Source organism: Lactuca saligna, chromosome 5 (assembly GCF_052625555.1).
Source record: "Lactuca saligna cultivar CGN05327 chromosome 5, ASM5262555v1, whole genome shotgun sequence".
NCBI lineage: Eukaryota > Viridiplantae > Streptophyta > Magnoliopsida > Asterales > Asteraceae > Lactuca > Lactuca saligna.
The window spans coordinates 15,724,366-15,752,258 of NC_136421.1; the positions used below are offsets into that span (position 1 = coordinate 15,724,366).

At 34.8% G+C, this 27,893-nt stretch overlaps 1 protein-coding gene and 1 pseudogene across 1 annotated transcript; one reads left to right on the forward strand and one right to left on the reverse strand.

Moving 5' to 3' along the window:
- Nucleotides 1–44: 44 nt before the first annotated feature.
- On the forward strand, nucleotides 45–27,359 carry LOC145045088 (lon protease homolog 2, peroxisomal-like; annotated as a pseudogene).
- Nucleotides 11,121–18,110, reverse strand: LOC144997042 (uncharacterized). Its single transcript, XM_078956860.1, has 4 exons — nucleotides 17,725–18,110; nucleotides 17,127–17,337; nucleotides 11,670–16,415; nucleotides 11,121–11,401 (listed from the first exon to the last, which is right to left on the reverse strand). The coding sequence occupies exons 1-3, from the start codon at nucleotides 17,893–17,895 to the stop codon at nucleotides 11,677–11,679; spliced, it is 5,121 nt and encodes a 1,706-aa protein (XP_078812986.1). The 5' UTR covers nucleotides 17,896–18,110; the 3' UTR covers nucleotides 11,121–11,401; nucleotides 11,670–11,676.
- Nucleotides 27,360–27,893: the final 534 nt, after the last annotated feature.

Here is a 27,893-nt window from a genome sequence, read left to right on the forward strand (position 1 = left end):
TATTTAACTATCACGAACCAGATCTGTGTTTGTTCTTATGTTAAATGTGTGGATGGGTTCTTATTCCAGCTCTTCAAAAACAAAGAAAAAACCCAACAAATCTAGATCCTGATTTGGGTAAAAAACATGTAAATATATGTGCGTGTGAGTTTGTCTTCTAACATTTGTTTGTTTGTTCCTTGGGTAGCTTCATGAACAAAATGGGTCCCAACTCATGTATTTTTCTGTTCTTTTAGAATGGTTTTGAATTTAATTAGTAAAATTGTAAATTTGTAGATGTTTTAAATATATTTATGTGGTTGTTTCTCATCTCTTTTAATATTAAAGATGATGCTTTTAAATATTATATATCTTAATGTGATTTACAATGGTTTAGTATTGAGATTAATTACGATAACAATAATCATGTTTGAAATATCTGTTACTTATGGAATGTGTAAGGAATAAATTTGAAAGTTTGTCACTAGCACTTACAGTATTTTCCAAAATGTGAATAAAGTATCAAACCAACTTCATAAGAAAAATATAGTTTGCTTCGGTTACACATAAAAAATTATCATTATTATGTTATTTTATATATAAAAATATCACTATCCTATTAGCATCCAGAAAAGCCTACAAAATTGTATATATGTAATTTTCCTATCTCTTATTGAAATCATTATTTTATATTTTTAAATTAATATTTAATATATCAACACATAAAAAACTTCTTTTTTGAAATGATAATATTTCAACACATAAAAAACTTCTTTTTTGAAATATTAATATTTTTATTATTTCCTCTTTTAATTTGGATGTCTTTTCATAAAAGTTTCAATTTAAATTTTTTACTTTAAAATTTTTCTTTGAAATAAATGGAACAAAATTTATAGATTGTTAATTTATTTCAAATAACTAATAAATTTTCTTACTTTTAAGAAATTATGTTTTAATAACAATGGCTCAAAAAATATAAATAAATTTTTTGTTTCAAACTTTAAAGACAGTCGGTTCTATCATTTTTTTAATATTATTTTTATAGAATCAAGGTAATACAAAGTCGTATGTATTTTTTCACTCTGTAATATATTTTAATCTATTTGTTGAAATAACGTTTTTTCAAATATGAAAATATTAAAGATGATGAAATGTTTTGAAATATGTAGTAAGCAAAAAGAAAAAGTGAACGGTTGTTTTTACCTCTCTACGTCTTCAACTCTTTTTTTTACTAGGTATAAATTTTACTAATTTAATTTACTTATGTATAAACTACAAATAAATGCATATATATATATATATATATATATATATATATATATATATATATATATATATATATATATATATATTATAAAATTTTTGATGCATTTCAAAAGTTTTTTTTTTTTTTTTTTTTTTTTTTTTTTTTTTTTTTTGATGTTAGATGACAAAAAAGGTTAATGTTTTAACATAAAATAATAAACAAAGAATATCTTCGATACAGAGCTTTTTATGAATTTTTGTCATTTAGAAAAGCTTTATACACACTAATAACATGCATGGCTTATACAATTTACAAGAAAAAACTTTGAAATCGTCTATACCTTAAATTGCTTTTAAAAAACCACGCACTCGGAAAAACATCATTGTGCATTTGAATTTGTCGGATCGGAAACCGAAGATAAACAGTTAATTATTTATCATCAGGTTGTTAATATAACCAAACTAGACTTATAATCAGTAAAAAAAACCATTTGAACACATTTATTGGTATTTGATAGTGGGATTTGATTTAGTAGTTAAAAAAGCAAACAATTTCCAAAACATTTTGAATAGATTCATCAATGGTTTTCCAAAGTGTACACAACTCCAACATCGACTCACACTACAGCCTGATATATTTGATGAAACTACTTCGCCCATGGATCTATGTACCTAGCTATAAACTATTCCCCAAAAGGAACTATCCGACATAAAGCAATCCGCCAAAAGACTGAAATGAACTATCTGATACGAAAACGGAACTAACGGCCGCATAAAAACAATCTACCGTAAGGAACTATCTCGCACCGCCGCATCGCGCAGGTAGCCTACTAGTATATATATATATATATATATATATATATATATATGTGTGTGTGTGTGTGTGTGTGTGTGTAGCTGGGTCCAACAAGGAGCTATTTTAAACCTTAGAACCAAGAAACTAATATTTTCTAACTTTTTGTAATACCCAGAATCTAGAACGTTAATTGTTGAATTTTGGCCAATTTGGAGTTGAACTCGACGAGTTGGAGGAGCCAATTCGACGTGTCAAAGACGAAGAATCATGAGGATTAAGGGGTCTACTCGGCAAGTAGAAGTTGTTTTGATCGCGGGGTTTGATGAGAAAAATCGTCGAGTTAAGGAGAAAACTCGATGAGTTCGGCATTGTTTAGGAAACCCTAATGTTTAGGGTGTTGCCCCTATTTAAAGAACTTTAACCCCTTGGCTAGCCTCCTTACCAGCCACCCTTGTCCAGAAAAACCCTAGATTCGTGCAATCTTCCTCTTACATAATTACATTTTCAACTACAATATATATAGTCTAGTAGATGTTCGACAAATAGAGGTGATATAAGAGAAAGATAATAGTGAAATTTCGAAAATTTTGAAAGTAAATCAAGTTAAGGATTGAAGTTTAAGAACATTATAATGAATATATCAAACAAAACGATATATTATGATGTGTTTGAGTACCTAAGCTTATTTATCCTTAAGGGTATATTCACTTTTCCGTATACATACATACATACATACATACATATATATATATATATATATATATATATATATAAAGTAACATTGACCCTATTTAACATTGATCCTGTTGAGTATAGGGGCTGATTTGGGTGATAGAAGCTCTAATTATCAACAAGGTTTATCAGATTCTCACAAATTTGATGGGAAAAGTCAACAAGAACCCAACTGCCATACAAGGTATATTTTGTCAATATAGCTATTTTTATAAGTAATTTATGATAAAATTATTTGTATTTATGACTTTATGTTTGATGTTAGGGGTGTTGTTGCTTGTGCATTACATCTATCAAGAGGAGTTGAGAAACCAAGTGGTAGGGTTACTTACATAGTTTTCTTGAAAGATTGAGCAGATTTAGTGTTGAGGAGCTTAACACAAAAGGAACTTACACTACTGGAAGAATTTCTCCTATTGATATGACAAAGGTTGGTATACCATCAAAACCACATTATTCCTTTTCAATTTCTATGTAGATTCACATTCACCATGTTTACTTTATGGATTTCATGGTATTTGAATAAAGTGAAAAGTTTTGAGAAATTGATGCCACACTTGAGAAAATGGAAGAATCTCCTAATTCAAACAGTTCATTCAATCCAAAAACAAAATAACTTTCTCTATACAAAAGGGTAGAGTGGTCATTTTTTCATATTCAAATAGTTCATTCGATCATAAAAATAAAAATAAAAAAATCTTTGTTTATACAACATCATTTATCCATTCATACATGAAGATTGAAGCAACAATGTAGGTAGAATCTCTCTCTCTCTCTCTCATCATCGGCATTATACACTTCTCCCAAGTTCTTTTCCTTCAATTATATGTTTTTGGATGCTTCTGGGGCGACCAAACAACAAGTTTATGTTTGGTTTCTGAAATTGGTATTTACTCTCTCTCAAAATTTAAGTTGTTCATCCGCACGAGGTCACAACTATTTCGTATTTTGTTCTTTTACCTTAAAAAAGGATTTTCTCCAATCACTTCACACACTAGGTAATCTAACGTTTTGTTATTTAAGCTTGAATTATATATGGTTTGTCAAGATTGCTCTCTATTATAGTTGTTTCTATGGAGTGGCAAAGAGGAGACACTTTTAAAAAATATTTCATGTTTAATTTTTCAATTATGGACTTCCCGCACTCATAATAGCTTTACATTACACTATTATAATATGCATCATTTTAATTTTTACGTTTTCACATATAGAAATGATGGTTTCATTCAGTGAAACTTAACCCTCAAGTAGAGCTTCACTACCGTCAGGTCCACAACGGGTAAATTCTTTTATTTTTGCTTCAAAATGACTTAACGTCCATTTTTATCAGGTTCAAGTAGATTTGTTTTCTAATTAATATTTTTTTGATCTGTTTTTATGATTAAAATCTGTTTGTGTTTTTTTTTTTTTTTTTTTATAATGAAGACCAGATTAAAAGATTGGCTTATAAAATGTATAAAGCTTTAGCAAATGAGTATGACCGAAGGTAAGAAGACTATGATGGCACGTTCAAAAATGGATGAAGAACTCCTGCCTTTTAGCTATCATAAAATTTCTTTGGGAAGTGGTTCCTAGTTCAACAAATGGTATGTAAGTCTCCTAAAAATATGAAAAACAGTTGTTACAGTAGTTCGTTAAAATAAATTCATACCCAGTATCATGGTTTTTCAAGTACCATGGAGGTATAAGAAAACAATGTTATTCGACTCAATTTCTTTTCATATTATTCTATTAAATTCATTTTAATGTGTAATTTTTTTTCACCTTTAAACCCACCTTCTACAATACCAACAATGGAGATCAAAAGATTAAGATAAATGCCGCCAGAGTTCAAAGTCTTTGTTTTATACTCTATTATTCGTGACACGAAAAGTTCAGATTTGACTTATAGTTGTGTAGTTTATTGGATTTTTACAACATATTATTAGCCAGTATTTGGTTTGCAGGTTTTTATTGTCAAACTCCTAATCTGTAAAGTACTGACTGCTTCATTGACATTATTACATTGCAACTGTTTATTTGTTCTTCATTAGCCGGTTATATTATATAGCGTTGATACCGTCTAAAAGAAAGAAAGAGTTGACCTTGTTTTTGAAGAAAGCCACTTCACTTATACCAGATCTTCATGTTGTGGATATTGATGTTCCATTATTTATGCTGCTAAAAGACGAAGAGAGGCTAATACAGAAATTAGACAAATTTACATTGCTTTTGACATATTAGTATATGTTTTACTACATTGTTGATAAATTTCATTGTGCGTATGATATGATGTTGATGGTGCTTCTTGCTTTTTTGTATGTTTAAAAGTCATTTTTTTTGGTTTCACACATTAACTTCACGCTAAATTTGGTAATTTTTTCCTATTATATGTGCATGGGTAAAAATAGATGCTTTGATAAATTTTTACAAATTAGTTGTCAAGGAATAAAGACACGGATAATCAAAATATCTCTTTGATTAATAGGAAAATAGCTCAAAACCTATATTGTGTTTTGTGTGTACAAACCATATCTCGGTATCTATACATATATATACTCCTAAACTACCAATTTGTAGAATAAGATTACAATTAGGAAATATGACCAACTTGCCATATTATCGATTGCTTGGTCTCCAAGGTCCTACGTGACTTAGGATTCCAACAATCACCCCCGAATCTCTAATTCCTTCTAGATAATTCTTCAACCCCGATCAAGCTCCGCATCTCCTTGAACTTGGTTCGAGCTAATGGTTTTGTAAGAATATCCGCCCTTTGTTCTTCACCGGGAATGTATTCCACCTCCACTTGTTCCCTTTCGACACAATTACGAATGAAGTGAAACCTTGTGTGAATGTGCTTACTCCTTCCATGAAAAACGGGATTCTTAGTTAGTTCGATAGCCGACTTGTTATCAACTCTAAGAATAACTTTCTCTTGTGCTTTGTTCATGATTTCCCCAAGAAAATCTTGAAGCCATATTGCTTGACATGCACTCGCTGTGGCTGCCATGAACTCAGCCTCACAAGATGATACAGCAACGGTATCTTGCTTTTGTGAACACCATGTAATTGGTGATGACCCATAGTAGAAAATGTGACCGGTTGTGCTTCTTCCGTCATCCGGGTCAACATTGTGACTACTATTACTATAACCAATAAGCCGCTTTTGTCCCATTCTTTCGTACTTAATTCCGTATCCCGTTGTTCCTCGTAAGTACCTTAGAATGTGTTTGATTGCACCACCATGTGATTCTCTTGGACTTTGCATATATCGACTAACAACTCCAACCGCATATGCCATATCGGGTCTTGTTTGCAAGAGGTATCTAAGGCATCCTACCACTTTTCGATATTGTGTTGGGTCGACTTCGGGTTCATCTTCGGCCTTTGACAATTTATTTCCCGGTTCCATCGGTATGTGGGTCGGATTGCAATCATATAAACCGGCTTCTTTTAAAATGCGTTTAGCATATGCTTCTTGGTTTATAGTAATCCCCGATTCTTCTTGCTTAACTTCAATGCCAAGGTAATAAGTTAATCTTCCAAGATCCGACATCTCAAAGTTCTTGGACATCTCTAATTTGAACCTCTTGATCATGCTCAAGTTTGTACGTGTGACAAATAAGTCATCAACATAAATTGCTAAAATTAGCAAGTTAGATCCTTCACATTTCCGGTACACCGATGGTTCTTTCATGCATTTTTGAAATTTCATATTCTTCAAAATCCCATCAAGCTTCGTGTTCCATGCTCGAGGTGCTTGTTTTAGACCATATAGTGCTTTTGTAAGGCGATATACTTTATGCTCGTTGCCCTTCTTTATATAGCCTTCCGGTTGTGACACATAAACAGTTTCTTTTAATTCTCCATGTAAGAATGCTGTTTTTACATCTAAGTGGTGAAGCTCCCACCCATGAGTAGCTGCTAAGGCTATAAGAAACCGAATGGTTTCAATTCGAGCTACCGGGGCAAACACTTCCTGAAAATCAATACCGGGTTGTTGCACGTAACCTTTAGCAACCAACCTTGCCTTGTATTTATTAATGGTGCCATCTGCATTTTTCTTTAATTTGAACACCCACTTGAGTCCAATTGGCTTCACCCCCATAGGTTTGTTCACAAGAGTCCAAGTATTATTTTTGTTTATCGACTTGATTTCCGCATCCATGGCCTTGACCCATTCTGGTTCTTTCTTCGCTTCTTGAACCGATACCGGCTCGTCATTGGTTGTTAGAAGGAGTTCTTCGAGATTGTCAAGATTAAGCTCATAATCTTGAAATCGTCTTGGAGGTACTCTTGCTCTCGAAGGTCTTTGGTTTGCAACTCCTTGTTGAACATTATTATTTACCGGACTTAGTGGTTCATTATCTTGTACATCCGCTCCGTCTCCAATCTCTTGATCCGATTCAATTGGATCATTGTTTACATCGTTTCCTTGGTTGTTGTTCACATCTTCTCTTGGATAGTCCCATGGTATTATGAATGAACCCGGTTCTTCATTGTTGATTCCTGCTTCTTTAATCCAATCCCACCCTTTGGTTTCATCAAAAATAACATCTCGACTCACGATTATTTTTTGTATTACCGGGTTAAATAACCGGTAAGCTTTCGTACCCGGTTCGAAACCAACATGGACTAGTGGTCTTGATCTTGCATCCAACTTCTTTTGATTAACCGGTTCAACTTTTGCATGTGCTAGACACCCAAATATACGAACATTTTCTAAATTCGGTTTTCTTTTATACAACTTTTCGTATGGAGTTGTATCACCAAGGACTCTTGTGTAAACTCGATTGATTAGATTTGTTGAGTGATTTACCGCTTCTCCCCATAAGTAGTTTGGAACATGCATTGCCTTCATTATACTTCGTGTCATGTCCATAAGAGTTCGGTTTCTTCGTTCCACAATTCCGTTTTGTTGTGGAGAGTATGGGGCGGTGAGATGGCGTTTAACTCCGTTTTGCTCACAAAAAGAATTAAACTCGAGAGAGGTAAATTCACCTCCTCGATCACTTCTAAACACTTTCGAAGGCTTTTCAATTTCATTTTCCACCAAAGCTTTGAATTTTTTGAAGTGTGTAAACGCCTCACTCTTTTCTTTTATGAGATAAATCCACATAAATCGTGAAAAATCATCAATTAGTGTAAAAATGTACCTATTTTGACCCTTGGTTGTCGGCGTGATCGGACCGCACAAATCACTGTGAACAAGCTCCAATGGTTGTTTTGCTTTGTATGTCGTCATGGTTGGGAAGGACTTTCTTGTTTGCTTGCCGACTAAGCAGGAATCACATAATTGATTCTCATGATCTAATTTGGGTAACCCTTTGACTAAACCCTTCTTGGACATCTTTTTTATTGACTCGAAATTGATGTGCCCAAGTCTTGCATGCCATCGCCACATATCTTCACTTAGTCTTGAATGAAGGCAAATAGGAACTCCAATCTGTAAATTTATTTTATAAAGGCGGTTTGAAGTTCTTTGTACTTTCATTAATAGGTAATTATCGGCATCGTGCATGGTTAAATAGTTGTCTTTCATTCGAATATCACACCCGGCTTCAGTTGCTTGTCCGAGACTTATAATGTTGTTCTTGAGATCCGGTATGTAGTAAATCTCCGTCATCAGCCTTTGTTGACCTTTCTTGCCTTGGAAAAGTATAGCACCTTTTCCCTTGATTTTTACACACGAATTATCTCCAAATTTAACCCTCCCGGTTATGCTTTCGTTAAGCTCGGAGAAAAATGACCGGTTCCCCGTCATGTGATTGCTCGCCCCATTATCCAAATACCACACATCGTTTTCTTGTGGGTCGTATCGAGACGGTATCACCTTCTCTTCATTCAAAAACACGGTCTCGTGTAAAAATACGGCCTCGTCGGTGTCGTCATATTCAACAAAATTACTTTCTTGTGATTTTTTGATTCGGTCCGGGCATTGAGACGCAAAATGGCCCGGTTTATCGCACCGGTAACAAATAATATTGGAGCGGTCCTTTTTAGGTTTGCGGTTCGTTTCAAAATTAGAATTGGGCTTTCCTCCTTGGGCTTGTGTTGTTTTATTTTGGTTAATTCCGTGTGGGGTTTTTTTGAATTTTGGCCCATTTGAGTTTTGTGATCCAGCAGACCCAGACCCGGATCCTTCATGCTGGTTATACCCACCCGATCCTCCAGCCCCTTTCCATTTGCCCTTCGACGCTATCTTCTTCCGATTCGAGTTTCCACTGTGGTCGACGAACAGGGCCCTCGTCTGACCTTCACTACCGGTCTCGTCTTCCCTAATTCTCTCCTCGTATGCCTTAAGTCTTCCCACAATATCCTCGAACCCGATTGTCTTCAGGTCAAGTATTTGTTCCAAGGAAGCGACAATATGGATGAAGTTCCTTGGCACCGATTTCAGAAATTTCTTGACTAACTTCGATTCCTCAATCGATTCTCCCAGCGCCGCTGATTTTGATGCGATTCCGGACAGCTTTCCGGCAAAGCTGTCGATTGTCTCTGATTCCAGCATCTTCAATCGATCGAATTCCGACATTAAGGTTTGTAATTTGGCTTCTTTAACTCTATCAGCACCCATATTTCGTGTTCTAATCGCTTCCCACAGCTTCTTGGCCGAATCCTGTTCTCCAATTTGCATTATGAGGTTTTCTGGGAGGGCTTGGTACAGTAGACCCACAGCGAGACAATCTTTCTCTTCATTGTCCTCGGTTCCTGGATCAATCACAGTCCAGGCTTTGTGGATTCGCAGGACAACTTTCATACGCATTGCCCATACGGTGTAATTTGTGGATGTAAGCATCGAACAGGAGACTGAGGTTGTACCAACCTCCTTTACCCTTACCGGAGCTTCTCCTTCTCCCCCTGTATCTATCATGTTGTCAACAGGTAAGGAATTTGATCTCACAGCTTCTTGACTCAAGCTCTGATACCAATTCAAGGAATAAAGACACGGATAATCAAAATATCTCTTTGATTAATAGGAAAATAGCTCAAAACCTATATTCTGTTTTGTGTGTACAAACCATATATCGATATCTATACATATATATACTCCTAAACTACCAACTTGTAGAATAAGATTACAATTAGGAAATATGACCAACTTGCCATATTATCGATTGCTTGGTCTCCAAGGTCCTACGTGACTTAGGATTCCAACAAGTTGATGGATCTGCATGTTTGATACAAAGCATCAACTGATGCTAATTTAAAATCTTGTTACAACATGGCACCTGATTTTTAAAATTCTTACAAAAGATATCCTGATTTCAATTTTCATGCAAAGGAGCCCCATTTAATTTTTTGACTGACAATATCTATTTTTAACAACTTATGCTTTTTGACATATTTCATTTTGTCAACCCGCAACTCCAACACCACGCAACACAGGATTCAAAGATGAAAATATATTTTATGCTTCCTTACAAAAGGTTTTCACCCTGGATTGAAGTTTTCGTACATGACAACATTAGTACTTTTATTCATGATGGGAATAAGAATATATATATATATATATATATATATATATATATATATATATATATATATATATATATATATATATATATATATATATATATATATATACTTTTAAAGGGGATAGTGGATATGAGCTTATTATGGAGGTGTTTGACTTAACTTTTTAGAGACCAAAAGATCTTTTTTGAAAAGTTACAAAAAATCAGGTTTTTCTGACTTTTCCAAAAAGTTGATTTTCCTTCTTTGCAAAATCCAAAAATAGCTTTCAGAAATCTTTTGCCAAACATCTTTTGCCTATGATTTTTTTTAAAAGGATTTTTGGTCATTTAAAAGCTAAACCAATATATATCCAAACTTTAACTAGAAAAACAGCTCTAACTGTTTAGTTTCTTCACTATCATTATCTACAGCCTATTGTTTCATTCAATTTAATCTATTTGCTGGCTATTTTAGTGATTTTTATTCTGGCCACCAATTTCTACACCATCAATGCATGCATATGATATTCTTGTAAGTTGGAATCACTATCCGGTATGACTCATACCTTCCTATTCTACTTTTTTTTTTTTTTTTTTTTTTTTTTTGTAATCAATCGCATTGGATTGCGTATATTAAATAAAAAAAATGAGCTTTTGATAATAAAAAATAAAATAAAATAAAAACGTGTTCCACAGCTAAGCTCAGGCAGCCACAAAATCATTTTTTCCTTTTATAAATGACATCAACATTTGTTGCTTTAATTTTGTGGAAGCTTTTACTTTTAGTTTTTTAACTCCCTTACCCCTAATTAGGGAGCTTGTACATTCAGTTATATGGTTGTATATACTTTTAAGAGGATAAGAAACGACAATTATATTTAATGTTTTTGAATAAATCTGGGGTTTAAAGAGTAATAGGAAAAAAAAAAAAAAAAAGAAGGGAAAGTGTTATACCATTTCAAGAGGTGACATAAAACTTGATTGGTTACAAAGAAGTCAGACTAAAAGCATAGATAACCATTTGTTCCATAACATACATTAAAAACACTTAAAGCGACTTAGAAATGGAAAATAAGGGAAATATTGGAGATTGTGGCACTAGATGATATCATACCCAAAAAAAAAAACAATAACTTTATCAATCAACTTTCTTTCTGCCACTTTAAACAAACCTCCACCGCCATAATTGTCTGAGTTCTGAAGCTTTCCCCTGCATCAGAAACACAAATTGTATAAAAAAAAACTGTACAGAAAAAGGGTACACCAAGAAATAGCAACATCATATTAAGTTGGCATCCACAACAACCAAGAGATGAACAGTTATCTAACTTGTTATATACAATAGATGAATGAATGCTTTAATTAATAATAAGAAAGCAAAATGAAAATACATGTTAGAAAATACAAACAAATAGCAAAATGAGGAAATAAGGTAAATAAATGCATGTGAAGCAACAAATTATATGACTGACGCATACCTTATAATTAAGATGAGAAGGTGGAAGTAAGATAGTCTTGATCCTCCAAAAAGATCTGCAGATTCTTGATCTTCATGAGGAACTCCACTGCTTCCTCATCAAACTCCAATAGAAACCCCAGCCTTACGAGCTCACACAGATCTGGAACAAGCTCTTCATTATCCCACAGAACTCCCTCTGCTATTTCTTCAGCAAAATGAGAAGCGTATTCAATAATATTCTTATGACCAGAAGATCTCTCCATCTTCTGCATATATAATTTTGACAGCTGTTTGTCCCAACGGATCATTCTCCTGGGCTCCACATCCACAACTTCTCCACATGAAAAAGTCAAGCTGTATCTGACCGACATTTTTTCCGGTGTCTCAAAAGCTTCGATTGCAAGCACACGGCTAACAGCTTCATGTCTCTTATCCGGCTCGATTTTCAGATTAGGATCAGCAAGAAATGCAAGAATGAGTTTAAACAAACCCTCTTTGTTGATCTTTTCTTTCAAATTCACTGGCTCGAATCCAGCATGATCAATATCAGATATGTTTTTTTGTGCAGATTCGGACAAGATCCGGACACCAAGTTTGGTGTAGATGTCAACAAGCTTGGCCCGGGTTAGTGTTTTCTGACTTGGCTGAGGAAACCATACGAATATGGGACGAGAGAAGGTTTTTGTAAAGAGATCTGTCAAGAAAAGATCATCGCCTATGAAGACATCACGCTTGTCATACAGAAAAATTCTTCCATTCGAATTAGGATCTAAAACAGGGAGTTTGGATAAGTTGTTCTCGAAAGTATCTTCTGTTCTTGGGTTCCAGTTTCGAACCACAAACTCCCAAAAGGCGCAGCATTCTTTGTGTGTTATTTGACGCCCTTCTGAACTTTCCCACGAACCCCACAGCTTGAGGTAGTCTTCAACCGAGGGATGAACCTTCACATTCAAAGTATTGGAAAAGAAGTCAAGAATTTTGCTGTCATACTCGAATTTCTCCAAAACTTTCAACTGCTCTCCAAACAGATTGTTTTTGTCGTGGAGAACACAATCTTGAGGCATGGCCCACTCTCCGTGATCTGCTCCTCTCGGGATCCATATCCTTTTACTGTCTTCATCAACAGGCTCCCACTTGTATGTAGACAAGAAATAATAGATTCGGGAAATTGTTTCAAAGTTGGAGTGGCATTCGAGGTAGCTAGCAAGCAACTGGCATTCCTTGTTAATATCATTGGTGGTAACTCCTAAAGCTTTGAGCTCATCTTTGTAAGATACAATGCGAGATCCATAGAATCCTTCATCAATAAAAGGACCATCGTTACACTTCAAGAAAGAATCATGGAAAGAATCAAAAAGCAAGCACTCGTCAGGTCGTCTGTAGCCAAAATGTGTTTTCAACCAATTCCTTGAGGAAACTTTGTCTAGAAATTTATCAGGTAGATCCGTTCCTATCTCTTTCAGTCTCTTGACAGAATCAAGCAAGGCATAAACATTAGCAGGAGTAAGACTACTGCAATCTTGAGGTAAGAAAAGCCCATTAGCCACAAACTTGGCTCCATCTTTGAAATCTGTGATAACACCCAACCCCTTGAGATCGGCGCGATAGTTATGGATCTCATTGCCATAAAAGTTGTCATCAATGAAGGGAAGCAGGGAGATTGTAGAAACTGGTTCCCATTCAGCACCAAAAAGAATGCACTCTTTTGGTGGTCTGTAGTCACCAAGTCTTGTTCGTAGCCACTTCTCTTTGCGTATGCAGTCCTTCAGATCAGTCGGAAATTTCACTTGCTGTTTCTTCAGCTTTCCATAACAATTCAGAAAAGAAAGTGCGTTTTCTTTATTGATATAAGATACTGATGCCTGTTGCTTGAAAATTCGGGTAAACTCTTTGCAAGCATCCTCAAAATCCACCATCACACCAAATTTCTTTAGTGTGTTTGCATTTGAACATATGGACCTCCCGTAAAACTGTTGATCAAGAATCGGAAATGATCCAAAGACCTCAAGAAGGCAACCCCACTCTGATTCTGGATTCATCAAGAAGCAATCAGATGGGCATCTGTAACCCAAGTTCGTTTTTAAGCATCTATTGTTCTTAAACGCTTCGACCAGCTTATCCGAGGAACGCAAATTCTGTATACAATTTAATATCAGTGACAAGGTTTCAGATGACAGAGAGGCCAGTGAATATGAGGGCTTCAGGTAATCTAAAACAAGCTGATAACTATCGTTGAACTTCACTTTCACACCCAGCAAATCCAGCTCTTTCTTGTAATTAAGTATCTCTGAACCATAATAATCACGATCAAGGAATGGAATGTCACTTATCTGTGAAGCAGCATTCCATTCCTGGCTGAACAGAACACAATTGGTAGGAGTCATATCACCTCGAGATGTCCTAAGCCACCTCTCTTCTCTGATACTTTGGATCAACGCCCGAGTGGAGATATAATTTTCTCCAAGATACTGAATGAATTTCAGTATTGAAAAAACATTGTCTCTGGTAAGCTGTGAAGAGGCTGCAAGCGACATGAGGCGCTCACCAATAAACTCACATGCATCTGAGTCTTGAAACCTGACACCAATTCTTTCCAGCTCATCTTTAAAATTCTTTATCTCCTCACCATAAAATTTCTCATCAACCAATGGGATGTCAACAAGCACCGATCCATTCTGTAGAAGGTTCCCGATTGATGACTTTAGCATGAATGATTCTGAAGGCGATCGGTACCCAGGACTCCCACTCAGAGTAATCTTCAACCAGCTGCCATTTTTAATGGAAGACAAGAATCTCACTGGTAAACCAACCCCCGATGCCCTTAAATTCCTAAGCCATTCCAGAAGCAAGAATGTGTTTCTTTTAGTGAGAGGAGAGGAGAGAGTGGGAATAGCAGCATTGGGAGGAGATAGATAAGGAACATCAGAAGCCCCAACATATTTTTGAAGAAACGAAACAAGCTCTTCACCAGATGTCACCATACCAAATAAGCAAGCACCACATGTATAATCTTCACCCAGCTCAACATAATTATGCTGCCTCCAAGGATTTGAACCAATCAGCTCCACCCATCTGCTTCCTTTCGCAGGTACAAGCACTCCACTTCTTGTTTTAGTAACTTGCCCATAGTTATCAACAATCGGCATGCCACTACACAGATTCTGAACTTCATGTTTCCATAAGTATTCCTTTACCAAAGAGTTGTAAAGGAAATGGGCATAAGTAACAGCAAGCTTGCGATCATAGCCAAGTGAGTGACTAACAATCTCAGCGTATTCACAAACACTCACAAACTTCACCTTCGCCTCCTCTCTAAGCCATTTCACTAGTGTTGCCTTCCTTGAACATGATCTTATGGCTTCTTGTGTGAGTTTGGGCAGAAAAAATTTATCGATTGAACATCGGAACTCTGCGTTGCAATTAAGCAACCAGGAAATATAATCAGAATCTGCAGCCAGCAACTTGTTTGTACCAGAGGCCAGAGAATACACATCGTCTTTTCCGTCTTTCCCAATATACTTGATCAAAGGTGTATTCTTCATGTTGGTTTTGTAAAAACAATAACCCCAATTCTCTGCAATGAATAACAGAAGTTGTATATAAACATCTTCTGTGACACCCTTTACAAGATCGGAGCTCCCAATGCATTTGGCATACCATTCATCGCTTACAGGTTTGATTTCCAAAAAGTCAAGAATCACATTGTACTCGCTTGTATCAAATGAAGAAGCCAGAAGATACGCTCCATGAGATGAAATGTTGGAAAAGTTAACACTTTGGCTCCTTGCCTCTTTGAGTATGCTCCAAAATTCAGGCTTCAGCCTACCAACTTCATTGGGTTTACGGAACATCTTCTGTGTAGTGTATGACTCACATGGAACAATAGTCTCGTTCATCAGCTTTGCTTTGATGGCATCCCTGACAAGGTTCAGCTTTGGATGAGATGACTCATAGACAGGTAAGAACCTAAACATGTTTGGGAGACTGGAAACAGGAGCATTTTCTGTTGATTTCACCAGTGAGGTAAACGCATTTAGAAAAGCCAGGGGAATGCAATCAAGAATTCCCTGGTTCCATTTGTTGTCCCAGAGGATATTTTCCCTTGAAGATGCCAAGAGGAAGTCTGCTTGCATTATGAAAGGAAAGTTGGTAACTGTCTCTGTTGGTAGAAAGGAGTAGATTCCAGGCAGACTTGACCCTCTTTTGAGTCTTGTTCCATTCGGAAAAGCGAGAGTGATTGTCCATTCTTCTACCTCCATTCTAGCATCCACTTTATTTTCAGGTTTCACAGGAAACCTTTGTTTCCACATGTGGTACCCACATTCTGTGTCTTCTACATCAGCAGTGAGATGCACAGTATATGAAACAGCATCCAGGCTCTTGGAAGTGAAAAAGTTCTTCTCACTTGAAATAGAGATTGCGGTGACAGTGTTGAGTCTGGGGTCCTCATTGTCTTCCCTAACAGAAAGCCGCCTTATTTTTGCCAAAAATAATAAAACCTCAGGATGGACACTTGAAAGCTGATCTTTGACTGGTTTGACCTTCTCTGGTTTTAGAGGCAACACCAGAGTTGTGGTTGGCAGAGTTTTAGACGAACCATATACGCTTTGAATGGCAGAAATTGTTGGACACTCCTCCACCCATTCAGGAACAATATAACCAACATTACAATGCTCACAAGGTTTTTCGTTGAATCTTATCTGATAACCATTACTGAAAATGTATGGCTGAGCTGTTATCAAGAACACACTTTTGAATCCAATACCTGGTGAGAAATTAAACAATGCATTAGAATGCAGAATACAACACAGAATGTTGTAAAATAACACCAATAAAATCTGTTTCAGTCAAGATAAAGCATCAAGCTTGGTTACACACATGAAAGCAAGTTTAGATTCATGAAATGGTTTAAAATAACACCAATGTTCAATTTTGAATCATTTAACATGGACAAGGGATACTGTTCAGCATGAAACAACCATATTTTTTGTTCAAATCAATCTAGGACCACATCAGTAAAATTCATTCTAAGACCACTGTAAATCATGGTGAAAAAAGTTTAGGTTAGAGAAGTGGTTAAAAACACACTGTCAATGTTTAAACTTTATGTTTTGACCTCCTCCCTAAGGTTACGAACACCAATATCTTTTCTCCATAGATTTTACGAAAAATAGTTACTTTATCCACAATCATATAAAAGCACACGAGCTTCAGCATGACATGCATTTGATTGATTTTCAAATTTTTTTCCTTCTGTCCAAAACTTTAGATTAATTTAATATCAAGAGTCATTGTTTAATAGATAGCTGATACCTTTTAATTGACAACACAAATAAAAAAATAGATTACAAACTATATACTAGCGTAACGACTCAACGTGATGGGCGTGTGCACCATTCATTTGAATGAGATTTAAAACATGCACGTGACAAAATTATGAGTGTAAATAAATAAATAAATAAAAAATCACAAGTACCTTTTTCGCCAATATAGCCACGCTTCCGGAGACCTTTCTTAGTAGATCTTCCAACGCTACAGATCGACTCGATGTTCTTATCGGAAAACCCTTTTTCATTGTTGAAAACTAACAATGTCGCCGGAGCTCCGGTGTTTGTTATGTCTTTTGATGTAATCACGAATTCCAAGGAAGGATCAACCCCTTCCGGATACTCGTTATCCTCGGCATTCTGTGAAATAGCATTCAACCAAATAACAGATTAGTGAAAATATAGTCATCGTCGGTAATGCATCATGGTCAAATTTACAGAACCATATATTTAAACAAGTTAACATGCTTATTGTTTATTTTTCAGATCTACAAATCACTTTTAGAAATTAAAATATAAAACAACAAAAATAATTCGAAGACTATTGAAGTAAACCAGATCAGTGGACAGTGATCAAGTTCAAAATCCAAAAAGCAACGGCCGATGAACCACTGTGAAAAGTTACTGAAAGAAAATGGACCAGAAACCTAAAATGTGTTGCGAAAACACCATGAACTTTTTTAAGACAACAACAGAGCAAAGAAATTAAACAAAACACTACATAATAGATGATATACAAATAAATACCTGAATAAGTTCCATTAGAAAATGCACGTCCTTCGCGTAAAGCTCGGCAGACAGATTCTTAACCGCCTGATGAAGATCCTCCGTTAGCGGATTCGGATCTCCGCCGATAGAAAACTTCGTCCTCCTGATCTCGTTAACATGTTCCCTCGCGGCCGTAGTCGTCGACGCCATTTCAAGTGAACAAAAAGAACAATGCACGATTCGTCTTCCTCCGTATGCAAGCCACAAAAAAATAGTGCAGAGTCTTTAACCTGATCGATCAGTTACATAAGATATCAACTAATATAGAGAGAGAAGAATTGGTGAGGAAGGAAGAGAAAATCATTGGATAAACTAAAGAGTGGGATATCGACTATAAATTGATTCGTCGTCTTCGTCAATTCCGGGTCTTCAGAATCTTTCCCAATAACTTAGCTTTTACTAGCGAACTTTTGGCAAGTTGCACTTCCAGTCCTTGCTAAATAAGTTAACTACAAATTAACCTTTTAAAATTAGTGTTTTCGACATTGGCCATGTCATTTTCCTCTTTTTGAGAGTAAGATTCAGCGACCAAAGGGATCATGTGTTTCAAAATGTGACGATTTTTTTTTTTAAACTTAGGGATGATGCGTTTAGAAAATGTAATATTTTTTAAAAGTTAAGTAGTGTGGTGGATTAGTTTGTAGTTTGTAGTTTAATAGCATTAGATATGGATAATTAGTTATAACATCATATTATATGGTGTTATCTCACATGTTTTTTTTTTTTTTGAAAGGGAACTTCCCTAATGAGGGTTTCCGGGTCAGTTTTCGCGCACCGATTAATCCTCCGCTACAAACATAAAGTTTTGTCTCATGCCCTGGAGTTACTGCAGGCGAATCTCCATGGCTACAAGGGCTCAGGATTTAAACATGGATCAATAGGTTATCCACCATATCTTCCATATGTCTTACCAAATCACCACAACCCAAGTGGTTACCTCACATATTATATCATCAATGATATTATAACACCAAATAAACAAATGTTCACCATGTTATCTACACTATATATTATAACATCTATTATTTTCCATGTCATAATTTTTTTGATTTTTTTTTAAAAAGAAAATTAAAACAAATATATTTTTATAAAACATAATATTTAAATAAAAACTAATATTTAAAAACTATAAAAAAATAGCATTTAAATTAGACATAACATCCAAATAATAATAATAATAATAATAATAATAAAACATTACAAGACAAAAAATACATAATTTAATGTGTTCGGGCTCCGTTGGTATATGGTGTGCAATATTTCATCATAGATCTTCTATGATCATGTTATGCATTATGATACATGCATACATAATATATCGTAAAGTTTTTAAGTTTAATGACCGTGTTCCATGTTCAATTATATGTCACTTCACCTTAAGAACTCCAAAAGCATGTTCCACATTGTTACGAAACGCCTTGAAAAATGTGGAATATGCAAGATATATTTCATCCGTAAAGTAATACCCAAACTTGTATTCGTTTCCATTCACTGTGAAAGGAGCATCTGGTGCATTTCTTGACAACAGATCATCGAATATTAGTGACTGATCAAGCACATTGACGTCGTTGTTGGAACCCGCAACTCCAAAAAATGAATGTCAAATCCATATATCTTGGGAAGCAGCAGTGTAATGTCCGTAGATATGGACTAGTCAATTTATAGATAATACAAAAGATTATTTAGAATAAATAATTTTAACCGAGTTGTAGAATATGTCTCAAGGGTTTCGTACATATAAAGAACGCCGAAATCTGAGTTATAACGCAGAAGTTATGGTCCGTCGAAGTTTTACGACAAAATCGGCACGACACCGGGAGACGTAAATAGTGAATTTTTGATAAAAGACTTCTTAGCCTTAGTGATCTAAATAAAAGTTGTAGTATACATTAAACCGAGAACATACAAAAAAAGAACGCCCAAATCTGACTTCGTATGAGGAAGTTATGAATTTTCTAAGATTTGGCATAGCAGTGCACGACCCGAAACTTGAATTTTAGTTTGAGCGGTTTTTGGCCTACGCGACCTAAATAAGAATTGAAGTTCTCATTAATAGGAACTCAACGGTAAAATGACAGATGAAAACAAAATCCGTATGTAGAAGTTATGAATTTTACGCGGACATTTAACAGTATAATCTCCTCGTACTGTTAAATTTAAGATCGGTCGAGAATTAGATGACGACGAGTCAAAATGAAAACTGTAGATCTTATTTTTACCTACGTGTAGATATAAATAACGTCAAAAACGGAGCTCGTATGTGAAAGTTACGGATTTTAGAAGTCGGAAGTGTGATGTGCGAAAATGGGTGATGTGGCACAATCTTGGTCATTGCTTTCTCCCCAAGTCTTGCCACTAGATGGTGACATGTGGCACCAAGTTTAGCCATTTTTACCCTATAAATAGAACCTCTCCCACCCTCATTTTCTTCACACATTTCTCATTCTTTCTTCTCTTTACTCTCTCTCTAGAACCTATCTCTAGCCCCGAAACCCCCCCGAAAAGTCTAGGGAACCTCCATAGCACGAGGCAAAAGCCCCGGAGTGCTCGATGACTCCGAGAAGAAGAGATTTTCGGCTCGGGAACGCTGCTCCAAGCAAAGCCTGAATTTCTATAAAACCCGCTGTAAGTGAGCTACGCCTACGCTATTTTTAATATATCGTGTATTTAATTAGAGTAACGTTATTAGAAACTTATAATAAGTACTTGGGCTATTATTATGAGTTATATAAGTATTGTTTAACGCTTATATAATAGTAATAATAGTTAGACTATTAATTAGTCTCGACGAATAATAGACTAAACTCTAGTGGTAATAATACTAGGTTTCGTCGAAGGAAATTGTTTTTAAGAAGCGAAACATTGTTTGAGTTCGGATTCACCACCTTTTCAAGTGAGTGCATGGTCCCTTTCATCTTACAAATAGATATGAAGTATTTTATATAAACTACGTGCTACATGTGCATATTATCTGAATACTTGCTGTCTATGATGGATGAATGATTTTATACATGTTTTAAATGATTTAAATATATATTTATTTTATATGTACAAATATGTTTGGATAAAACATGGGTAGATGAAATAGTTGGTGTGTGATGAAATAAAATGATGAGAGATAGATGATGATAGGAAGGTGATGATAATTAGGTAATGGATAGGTGATGATGAAACGGTGATGTAGGATGAAAGATACTATAACCTTGTCCGGAAATTTGGAGATGTATTCATCTACTAGAGTCTAGATGGCGACCACGGATTATTAAACCCAAAATCCTTAAAATGCAGCCTCACAAATCACTTGCATACTGGCCTTTCCATGCTACTGGACAGTTTTTCCATTTCCAATGTGTACTCACAAATCACCCGCGAACAGATAACCTTATACGCTGGACGTACCCAGCCAAACACGCGCATGCATTCCTTGCATGAATGGGACTACCTTGTCACTTGTCTCCATAAGAGACCAAAGTTGTCAATAACTTCAAAGTGCCATAACTTCCTCATCCGAGGTCCATTTCCAACGAACCTTATATCCATGAAAAGGTGGTGAGAAGCCCTAAGTTCCTAATAACTCTCCTAGTCCTTAAAATCTTCCCATATTAAACCCAAAATCCTTAAAATGCAGCCTCCACAATCGTGGCAGCTGCATGTGTTGGGACATGGCAGGTCTTTTAGTATCGGGACTTCGATAATATGAAGCTCCCGACTTTTGATGGAGTCCAAGACCTGATCATAGCTATGAGGTGGGTATCTGATGTGGAGGGATGCTTCTTCACTTGTTCATACCCTACTGACCAGAAGGTCAGGTGCGCTCTGAACCTTCTGAGGTCCGGAGCGAAGGATTGGTGGAGGCTCGCTTCTTTTGGATTTGGTGTCTAAGCCCATAACTCTAATTGGTATGTACTTGATTTGATAGTAGCATTATCCTTTTGGGTTGCCTTCATCCATGCAACTTGATAGGATGACTGATGGAGAGAGAGTAAGTTTTATTATTTGAAATAATAAATTGGAACAACATAATAGCACCATTTAAAACCAAAGTAAAAAATATGTACGAAAATTATAAAGAATAAAAATTGTAAAGCCATAGTTAAAACCAAGTTGTAAAAAACACTTTTGAAATACAAAAATGAAGTTGTAAAAATTTAAAAAAAAATAGGGCAAATTTGTGGGAACAGATCGGGACCATTATATCTACTATTAATTCTCAAAATGTTAGCTACAGTTACCTTTTCCCTCTTTCTTATTTTCGAACGAAAGTTTTTGTCTTTCTTATTTTGCCACTGAAACTTCTACTTTTCATTTTTTTCGCACAGACAGCCGTATAATTTGTCATCCTTATCTTCTCTTCCTTACACCCAGTTGCCGCCATTCTCCTCCAATACGGTTCGTTTCTATTTTATTTAATTTTTTCCCTTTCTTCTTTACTCTTCCTTCCTCTTCGCTTCTTTGTGTTTCTATTTCGCCTCTGCGTCTCTCTTCCTCTGCTCTTCGCCGTCTCTGTTTCTTCTTTAGGTATGTGTTATAATTTGTCTTATACAATCTCATGTCGGCACTTTTGTCTTGAAAATGTCATATTTTGATTGCTCTTTACAAACATAGAGGCAATGATGATATTTGTTTATTATTATTTGAAATAATAAATTGGAACAACATAATAGCACCATTTAAAACCAAAGTAAAAAATATGTACGAAAATTATAAAGAATAAAAATTGTAAAGCCATAGTTAAAACCAAGTTGTAAAAAACACTTTTGAAATACAAAAATGAAGTTGTAAAAATTTAAAAAAAAATAGGGCAAATTTGTGGGAACAGATCGGGACCATTATATCTACTATTAATTCTCAAAATGTTAGCTACAGTTACCTTTTCCCTCTTTCTTATTTTCGAACGAAAGTTTTTGTCTTTCTTATTTTGCCACTGAAACTTCTACTTTTCATTTTTTTCGCACAGACAGCCGTATAATTTGTCATCCTTATCTTCTCTTCCTTACACCCAGTTGCCGCCATTCTCCTCCAATACGGTTCGTTTCTATTTTATTTAATTTTTTCCCTTTCTTCTTTACTCTTCCTTCCTCTTCGCTTCTTTGTGTTTCTATTTCGCCTCTGCGTCTCTCTTCCTCTGCTCTTCGCCGTCTCTGTTTCTTCTTTAGGTATGTGTTATAATTTGTCTTATACAATCTCATGTCGGCACTTTTGTCTTGAAAATGTCATATTTTGATTGCTCTTTACAAACATAGAGGCAATGATGATATTTGTTTATGAAAACAATTTGCACCGTCGACCATGGGTGAACTTGAAGGTTATATTTTGTCAAGGCAACTCGGAAGGCATATCTGATTAGACTATGCAACCGGTGTTTGCAGCCATACTGTCTTTCATCCCCTTTTTCTGAGCCTCGTCTCATTGAAAATCACTTCCGTGTTTTTATTTAGGCTTTCACCTTAAATCTGAATTCACTTTTTATGATTTTTTATTTTCAAATTTCTGGTGTTTCTTTTTTCGTCTTTTTCTGTATGTTGGAGAGGGTCAGAGAAGAAATCATTTTATGATCGACAACATATCGTCATTGACCTCATCACAGCTGAATAGCCATTTGTCAACAACATCGATGATGGTGTTGTCAACTGCGGAGGGCGTTGATCAAATGGAGCTTCTTCTCAACAGCAAGTGAGGCGTATACCACCACCATGGTTTTCGAGCAACCCAAGGAGTTGTTGTCGTTCCTGAATACCTGCCTTTTTTGTTCGATGATTTATGTAGGTTTGTTGTTGTTTGTTGTTTGCAGATTAAAAGTATTGATTTCGATTTTTAATCGGGCTTTAATTTTCAATTTAAGGACTCAATTTCTGACTTGCATCAGTTCGTAGAAGCTCGTGTACTACAAACCTTGAATTTTGGTGTTGACATTTTGTCTAGCTTGTCTCTTACTATGACAACGAATGGGGTTACATGTATGTATATTGATTGTTCTATTATGAAAAGAAACCATTTTTTCTTATTGTCACAGGTAGTAGATTTTTATCTTAATTTGTATATTGATTGTTGATTTTTGTTGTAGCAACTGTCAGGTGGGTGCTTCTACAGAGAGGAAGGGAGTCTTAGTTGCGAGACTTGACCTAAGAAACGAGTTATAGTTAATGAACATGACACATGGTATTGGTAGCTATGTCACATGTATTCATAGTTACACATACCTCCCTCCTATCTAGAGTTTTTTTAAGACTTATTTATCACAAATTGTTCAGTGAATTACTCTTTTGGATCCATTAAAATATTCACCTGAAACACAACTATAGTTTTTTTGATTGCGAGATGAGAATAGAGATTGCTTTGTTGAAACTGTACAGGTATGTCTAATATAATAATCCGGTTTTCTCTCTTCTGACAATGGAAGTCCATTATAACATTTTCCCTCCTATTACCTTTTTCAGTTTGTTAGTGCTTGCTTTGACTTGAATATCTACCCTATAAGTTTCATTTTCGAAGAGCAGTGATGTAGTGGTTACGTGAGGCATTAAAGAATAAAGATGTTAGAAAAAGTTATGTTAGTTCCTGTTTTGGTTTATGCTGAAATTGATCGAGTAAGATGTAGATGTTAATTGTTTATTTGATGGTTTGAATGGTATATATTGTTGGCGGGATTTTACAATGGAACATAATGTAACGTCGGATAATTTTCTTAGGGTCACTATCCTATTCTTCAATCATTTGAGAACCATAGTCATTCTTTAATAAATGATCATTATAACAACTATATCGGATTCCCATGTCATCAATATACATGTCATCAAGATACATCTGCAATATATATATATATATATATATATATATAGGAAAAGTGAATATACATTACAGCCTCACCTAAGCTTAGGTACTAAACCTTACAAAAATATGTTGTTTTACTATATAAAGATTGCGATTAGGGGATTCACAATTAACAATTGAAGATGTAGATTCAAGATCGATGCAATAGTTATGATAAGAAAGCAAAAGTATTGATTATCTTAGATTTTTCTAACAGCGAATAAAAGTAATATTCACTGGGGTGAAGTAATAAACGATAATTGAGGAAAGAAAATACGGATGGTAAAACGATGCTGAAGGAAAGAAATGTTAACGACGATATATATATATATATATATATATATATATATATATATATATATATAGAGAGAGAGAGAGAGAGAGAGAGAGAGAAAGTAACATTGACCCTATTTAACATTGATCATGTTGAGTATAGGGGCTAATTTGGGTGATAGAAGCTCTAAGAATCAACAAGGTTTATCAGATTCTCATAAACTTGATGGGAAAAGTCAACAAGAACCAACTGCCATATAAGGTATATTTTGTCAATATAGTTATTTTTATAAGCAATTTATGATAAAATTATTTGTATTTATGACTTTATGTTGGATGTTAGGGGTGTTGTTGCTCGTGCATTACATCTATCAAGAGGAGTTGAGAAACCAAGTGGTAGGGTTACTTACATAGTTGTTCTTGAAAGATTGAGCAGATTTAGTGTTGAGGAGCTTAACACAAGAGGAACTTACACTACTGGAAGAATTTCTCCTATTGATATGACAGGGGCTGGTATACCATCAAAACCACATTATTCCTTTTCAATTTATATGTAGATTCACATTCACCATGTTTACTTTATGGATTTCATGGTATTTGAATAAAGTGAAAAGTTTTGAGAAATTGATGCCACACTTGAGAAAATGGAAGAATCTCCTAAGTCAAACAGTTCATTCAATCCAAAAACAAAACAACTTTGTCAATACAAAAGGGTAGAGTGGTCATTTTTTCATATTCAAACAGTTCATTCGGTCAAAAAAAAAGAAAGAAGCAATCTTTGTTTATACAACAACATCGTTTATCCATTCATGGATGAAGATTGAAGAAGCATTATGCCAATGAGTTGAAGTTTTCATCATTAGTAATTGAGTTATTCAACTATTGAATAAACATGAAATGGAGTATAGATATGTTAAATTTCAAAGTTTATATCATTTAGGGTCTTTCAAGATGCTGAGTTGCTACATTTTCTAATCTTAATTAGAAATGAAGCAAGTAGAACAAGACACAAACTTCATAGTATTGTCTACACAGTTTATACAAATTGCCATGGAGCTTATTCTTGTTCTTGAACAGGTATAAATAGTGACTATTCTCATTCTTATTATATTAAAAGTAATATTGTAACAAAAAAAATTTTTCAAAATTTCATTTTTAGAAACAAAAAACTGGTGGGAGAACTAAAGTTCTTCTTGAAAATTGTCCCCGTGCACAAACTCGCAGATATATTTGTTGCAAGCTTTGAGATTAGCTTTGAAGAACAGTTGGCTATGTTAGATTCAGTTGATGTAAAAGTAAGGCTTTCAAAAGCCACAAAATTAGTTGATAGACATTTACAGGTAAAAAAAAGCTTATAATTTTATATTTAGAAACTTTGTGATTTATAATAGAAATTGATGAAATTATTACATGTATCAGTCTATTAGTGTGACAGAAAAGATTACACAAAAGGTTGAAGGACACCTGTCAAAAACATAGAAGGAATATCTTTTACACCAGCAGGTATGTTTTTGGATTTTATTTTTATGTTTTTTTTAATATAAACTTTTTTTTGATTGTAAACCAGATGAGGGCTATTAAAGAAGAGCTTGGAGATAATGATGATGAAGATGATGACGTAGCTACCCTTGAAAGAAAGATGCAAGATGGTGGAATGCGTCTAAATATTTTGAAACATGCACAAAGGGGATTAAGGTATAGCTGATTTTTGCAATTTTGGTCCCAAAAATCTAGTCATGTTACTTGGAATAGGAAGCAAAAACATGACAAAAACCTCAAATTAGGACAAAAATGGAAAAAATCATATTTACTCAATGACATTTTCCGATTATGATTGTGTCTTACCTAATTATGGGATATTAAGTATTGTTGTTGTTTCTTTAAAATATTGACAAATAAAGATGATTTTTTTATTTTAATATTTATATAAAATGTTATATCAGGAGATTGAAAATAAATGCAACCTCAACAACCAGGTTATAACAGCTCACGTGTTTAGCTTGAACTTCTTGCTGAATTTGCGATGGCATATAGCCATTGAAGAAGTTGAGTTGGACCTAAAAGCTGCAAAAGAAAGGCTTGATGGTGACCACTATGGCTTAGTCAAAGTCAAACAAATGATTATTGAATATCCGGTAGTTCGCGAGGTTAGAAAAACATTTAATTTGGAATGACGGAATCATGGTAGGAATGGAGTTGTTCATTCCATTCCATTGCCATGTTGTGATGAATTTCTTGAATTGCAGCTGAAACCGAATGCAAAAAGCCAGATATTATGCTTTGGAGGCCCCCCAGGTGTTGGGAAAACATCATTGGCATCATCAATTGCTACTGCTATTGGGAGGAGGTTCATAAGAATATCTCTTGGTGGTGTAAAAGATGAAGCAAACATTAGAGGCCATAGAAGGACATACATTGGAAGCATACCCGGTCGCCTTATTGATGGATTAAAGGTGAATTTTTTCATTTTTTTTTACAAAAATAGATTTGAAATTTTTACTTTTATAACATTTCAGGTCAAATTAATGTAATATGTTTTGATTAGTATTATATTATGTTCTACCATTTGGTACAACTTGGAATAAGGAAAAAAAAAACACAACACCAAAGGCACAACTAATTCCACTTTAGTTTCATAATTAAAATTAAAACTAGAAGCAAACTTAAAAAAAAGGTTAGATAATCTAATAACTTACTATATCAAGTCAACAAGTTACATTGGTGTAGTTGATATAGTTTTAAAAGTTAAGTGACTATACTAGCTAAAGAAAACGTTAGCGCTTTTTTCAAACTCAAATCACCCCATGAGCTTTATATGGATGTCACTTTATCGAACAAACTTGTATGCTACAAATAATAATCAAAATATATATAAATTCATTTAAGTTTAAATTAAGCACCAGTTCAATTCCATTTAGTGATTCTTGAAAAAAAAAAACTGAAAATGAAATGAAAATCATAGGGGGTAAAATTATCATTTTTATTATCACTATTGCAATTTGGTCGAAACAAGTATGTGGCTTTATAGCTCAAATAAGTTTTTTCGATGTTTTGTTGGCTAAAAT